The following is a 5,588-nucleotide window of genomic DNA, read 5'->3' as shown; positions in this document are numbered from 1 at the left end:
AGAGAGAGATAGAATAGAAAAATCCCTTAATTAATTATTTCCATTTAAGCTTAGAGGCAAGAACGAGGCCAGTATCTCTTGGTTAACAATCTTGGAAAAAATGGCCTCCTCTGGCAATGCCCTTGACCTTAGTGTTGGATATAATACCACAAAGGTCATGCCCACCTTAAATCATACATGCCAAAAACTTCAGAGAGTGGAAGCCCAGAGATTTCCTTCCCCAGGAAATATCTAATAGTTACCTGTCACTTGGTATACTCTGGTTCATTGCAAAGGCAAATGCATTCTCCTGAAAAAGTAATTTATGAGTCCCTGGAGAAAAGGCATCTCTGATAGCCATGCTAGAGCAGTAGCCAGAAAGGACCTAACTTCATCCAAGAAAGGGATCATGTTATCCTAACCCTCCCTTTAATTTGAAGATGGAATTTTAACAAGTGCTCCTGGGAGCTCCCTCCAGCACAACAATGAACAAGAAAGATTGCCAGAGCAGACCAGTGTATAAATACTCAGGCTCAGAACAAAGCACAGATTGTTATACAAACCACACAGCAAGGGCAAAAGTAGATTATTAAAAATTAATTTCTTGCTGGGGTCACCTAACTTCCATCCAAATACTTCTTCCAAAATATTTCTAGGTCACTTGGAAACTGTCTGATGCTGAGTAAGAGATACAATCTGTTTCCACTGTCACTACCAAAAGAATTGCTTGTTATTTTGGTGTAATAGTAGTCAGGTACAGCAATTTTATATAGAAAAATCCATAAAGAGTATGTGGCTGCATGTTTTGCAGGTTTATGCATTTACTCTGGTCCAACAAAGTTTTTTCTTAAAATATAAACTTGATTCATAACCAATGGATTTCTGCATTAATTCATTAATGCAGCTTGAAGAGCCATAGCACTGAAAGTGAGGGCATCACAGAGACAACGAGATACCTCCCCTCCAACCATGAAGCCCTGTATATTTCCTTGTGGCACATAGCAGCTGAAAGCGATTCAGAGTCTGAAAGTCATTCCCAAAATGCATGCATCCAGACTGCCATCTACCACCACAGGCTACTGCCCTGACTCGCCTTGGTGTCAGAGAGAGCTCAGCCTCCAAAACCCGCTCAGGCACTGTCTTCTTTTCTGGGTACAGGTAAATCCTGGTGGATTTATGATATGGGCTAGAAACAAGACAAGGTATCTGACTCAGTGATCCCATTCTAGCTGACATCAATATAGCTGGGTACAAAAGAACTGTACCTGTGTTGGCATGATCCCTGGGACGCTGTCCTTGGCATGTTCAGGGACATAGAGTAATTTCAGGTGCTCATCATCAGAAAGAGTTTGCAAGTTTGCCGTCACCTTCCTGGCCAGCTCCTCCTCTGTATTAATCCTTTTATAACCGTCTTCGTTGATGTTCTTGCTGAGGTTGGCTGCTATAACAGTCCCAATGTCCACAAAGGCATAATTATCTGCCACAAGCTTGCCTACAGTTTGCAGTGTCTGTGGCACCTGGGCACGCAGGTTAGCAATGCGCTGAGCTACAGCCATGGCTTCACTGGCCTGGATGGTGATGTGTGGCTCCACTCCAGACAGACTCCATACTTTGCCAGTGACTGGGCTGAGCACCACCTGGCTGGGAATGGAGGCATATAGGGAACTGTTACCAACACGATAAATGCCTACTGAGAGGGAACCACCTACTGTGGGCTCACCAATAACTGTGGCCCGGTGCAGATCCTTCATAGAGCGAGTGAAAGCTTCAGCTGCTGAGCCACTCATATGGCTTGTTAAGATGTAGATGTCCCTGAGGGAGCCGTATCTCTTGCCAGTGACTTGGGGGAGAGTCCACACCTCTGCGCTGCGGGAGGTACTACGATCAAAGACAGTGTAGAGGTGTTGCCGAGGCTCAGGCTCGAAGAAGTAGGAACAAAGTATGGGGATGGCAGTGGAGTAGCCAGCTGTGTTGTACCTCATGTCAATAATCATGGCATCTGTGTCCACTAGCTTGTTCCATACCATCTGTATCAGCTGGGGCCCAATGGCCTTCACTGTTTCTGCCTCAGCCATCATATCAAAGCGAAGGTAGCCCAGGTTGCCTGGCAGTACCTCAATTTTGAAGAGTGCCTCAATGATATAGCTCAGCTCCTCAGGGCTGGGAATCATGTTGGGAAACTGTTCTTCTGGTGTTGGTTCCGCATGGCTGTGGAAGACATGAAGCCGATGGTCCCCTGAGGCTTCCTGCAAGTCACTGGTAAGCTGGGAAGCCAATGTCTCAAAGTCTACAGCTGATCGATAACCTCCTTGGGCCCGTTTGGTGATGAGCATAGCACTGGCCTTACCAGCCACTTCTGGGATGGCATAGTGAGCCCCTAGGAGTTGTCCAGTAGCCTCCAAAAGTACTCCCATGTTCTCGTGGAAAACTAGCACCTCTTCTGCCTTCTCCAGTGCATCCTCAGCCAACACTATGGCATCAGGCACAACTCCCCCACCCATCCAACTTTCTCCATGGTTGTCAATGAAGGTGATAACAGGAACTGTAACTGTTAGACCACGGGTTATTCCCTGCTCAGGTTGCAGCAGAGGGAAGGTACGGGTGTGCGAGAGGCTTCCTGCTGTGATCTCACCAATCAGTGTGGCGCGGCCCAGAGACTGCATGAGGTAAGCAAACTCCTCAGCAGCTGTAGCTGTGTGGTGGCTGGTGAGCAGGTAGATGCCACGCTGAGCACCATAGGGCTGGCCCAGCAGTTCTGCCTGGCTGTTGTGCTCCTGCGTATGGTTGGTGCGCCTGTCATAAGTTGTGAAGAGATGAACAGGGCCAGCAGCAGGATCCTGGAAATAGGAGAGTAGTACAGGCACAGCAGAGGAGGAAGGGCCCCCAGGGTTATAACGTAGGTCCATGATCAAGTTCTCTGTATTTTGGAGGGGCTCCCACACTTTGTGGACAATGTAAGGTCCCAGCTTAGCAAGTACAGAGGCATCTGCAAACTCGTCGAAGCGCATGTAGCCAACATTGCCTGGCAACACTGACACCTTGAAGACAGTATCCACCAAGGCATGCAGCAGTTGCTCATTGTCAGGTAAGTTGGCTGCCATTGCAATTGGTTTCTCAGCAGGGGGGGCAGCAGCTTCACCTGGCATCATGACTCGGACCAACAGGCGGGGGTCTTCAGATAAGGTCTGCATCTCAGTGTTAAGCTTGGTGGCCAGGTCCTCTTCTGACTGCACAGAAGAGAAGTCAGAAGTGACGAGGTGCCTTAGCAGTGCTGGTACCCGCTCCACTAAGCTGTAATAGTCCTTTAAAATGTTTGTGAGGCGGCTTAGGGTGCCAGGCACTGCTCTGCGCACTGCCAGGATGTCCAGGGATTTCTGCAAGGCTTGTTCTGCCTCAGTAGCTACACATGGCATCACTCCACTTACTTCCCAGCTCTGTCCACCCCCACTCAAGGGGCTCACAGATCGTGACACAGGAACCATCATGTAGAAATTGGAGGGGCCAATACGCAGCTTCTGAATGTCCAGCGAGCCCCCAGCTGTCTTCTCCCCAACAGTGATAGCCCTGTTCATGTGCTTGAGGATGTAAGCCACATCTTCAGCCACTCCTGTGGTGTGGCGGCTGATCAAAACAATGACATCCTTGTCTTTGCTGTACCTCTCTCCCAACACCTTTGGCAGTGTCCATATTTCTGTGGTGCTGTTGGAGGGCCGATTGTATACAGTCTCAACATGTAGCATCTTGTCTGCTTCATGCAAGTATGAGATGATGAAGGGGAGGCCAGAAATATGTCCCCCAGTGCTGTGACGAAGATCTATCACTAGAGCAGATGTCTCTATCAGAGTCTTCCACACCTTGTCAACCAGAAAAGCTCCAACTTTCTGTACATCTTCCTGTCCTATGATATAATCAATCCTCAGGTAGCCAACATTGCCCTCCAGCTTGCTGTATGTGACCACATGCTCAATAAGACTCAGGAGTTGATCACGAGTTGGGGAAAGCTCAGTTTCTTGTTTAGGAGCTGCATGCAGTGATGGCTCATAGGAGATCACCAGTCTTGGGTCATTCAGAGCACCCTGCACTCCAGCTGTCAAGACACTGGCCAGCATTTTTGGATCTGAGATATCCAGGATCTCCCCGCTCTTGATTGCTTGTTCAATAGTTTCTTGCATTCCCACCAGGTTTTCAGGATAGCAGTAGTTATCCAGAAGGACTTTAGCCATGTCGAGCACTAGAGTTGGCTGAAAGATTTCCTCAGCAGGTATGCTGCACATGATCAGTGCTGAAAACAGGAAGAAACGTGTCCTGATCATTTTCTCTTTGTATGGAATAGGAAAGAAGCAAAGAAGTCAGGAGCTCTTATCGATCGTGTAGCTCTCCGATGACTCTGTTTGTGAATCACACTGAAATCCCTGTGTTGAATCCAGGTGCACTGAACAGATAAAAATCTTTTATCTGCATTAAACCTTTAATCTCATTAAAATGGAGTGCATCATCCCAAGTGCACCAATAGATGAAGTTCAGCTCCTTACTACTTCACAGCCCTCTTATGAAACAGTAATAAACTTCAATCATCAAGGAAGATCTTTCTTGCAGTTAACAGTTGCCAAAAGGTAATGCATTGCCTGTTATTAACAGATCCTGGATTATCCTGACAGTGGATCACTTAAATGCAAAACTTTGATTTTAACTACAATTAGAACAGCAGTCATCCAGTCTTCTACCATTATTTATGGAAAGCTTATACCAGGAGATTCTGCAGTGACTTCATTGCATCAATATTTAATATTTTTTCTAGAAGTTGTTGACAATACATTGTCTATGGTGTTTTTCAGTCTGAGCTGCAAAGCACTGTTCTGTAACTAAGGGCTTCAAACAAGGAACTCCAGATATTTAGAACAGCTCATAAAATCCAAGCTAATGACAGCCTGGTAATTTTTGTACTGAGAATTGTCAGCATTTTAAACACAACTTTGAGATACATTTGCCTCAATATAATACAGCTAAATCTGAGGTGACTTTAATCTTCATAATTTGTACTCAATTAGGATTTACTTGTAATACCATTGAGTAACATATGGTCATGTCTGATGACAGCTCCCAGCCAATAGACTTCAGGCTCAACATACCAAAATAGAACATGGGGGGTTGTTTTCTTCTGCTCACAATGTATTCGAGACTCTGTTGTGTTAAGAGTTTGAAAGAGGATCAGAATAGGCGGGATGCAGCTGCAGGCTGTACCCATGTGAGCTGTCAACACTCAGAGTTCTGGGATGACATGCCAAAGGCATACAAGAACAGATTCTTGGCTTTAAGTCTGAAATGAGTTGCTACGCTAGCCATTCTGCTTGCTGGAGGAAGCTGCAAGAATAGACTAGGTAACCTGGGAAGAGCATGTTTTTGTATTGCTTTCAAAATGTCACTTGTTGCTGCATATGAATACATGTGGAGGAAAGAGTCTGAAGATGGTCTGCTCTGACTGGGTGCACTCTGTTGGTGTCATGTGTGAATTTCATGAGCGATGCCTGCCACTCACATGGACAAAGTTTAGTGCAGTCGTGTTTCTAGGTCATTCTGTCGTAGTGATAAAGGAGTTCTGTGACCTTCCT

At 46.2% G+C, this 5,588-nt stretch overlaps 1 protein-coding gene across 1 annotated transcript in view; it reads right to left on the bottom strand.

The window, feature by feature from the left end:
* Positions 1–4,292, bottom strand: part of RBP3 (retinol binding protein 3, interstitial) — a 10,888-nt gene extending 6,596 nt beyond the window's left edge. Inside the window, exon 1 of the mRNA XM_010135126.1 lies at positions 1,245–4,292. Coding sequence (XP_010133428.1) covers positions 1,245–4,292 — 3,048 coding nt within the window. The remainder of the gene's footprint in view (positions 1–1,244) is intronic.
* Positions 4,293–5,588: the final 1,296 nt, after the last annotated feature.

This window comes from Buceros rhinoceros, unplaced genomic scaffold, assembly GCF_000710305.1.
Source record: "Buceros rhinoceros silvestris isolate BGI_N320 unplaced genomic scaffold, ASM71030v1 scaffold19754, whole genome shotgun sequence".
NCBI classification, from domain to species: Eukaryota; Metazoa; Chordata; class Aves; order Bucerotiformes; family Bucerotidae; genus Buceros; species Buceros rhinoceros.
The sequence above is the reverse complement of the archived record's forward strand: the minus strand, read 5'-3'. Positions and strand labels throughout refer to the sequence as shown.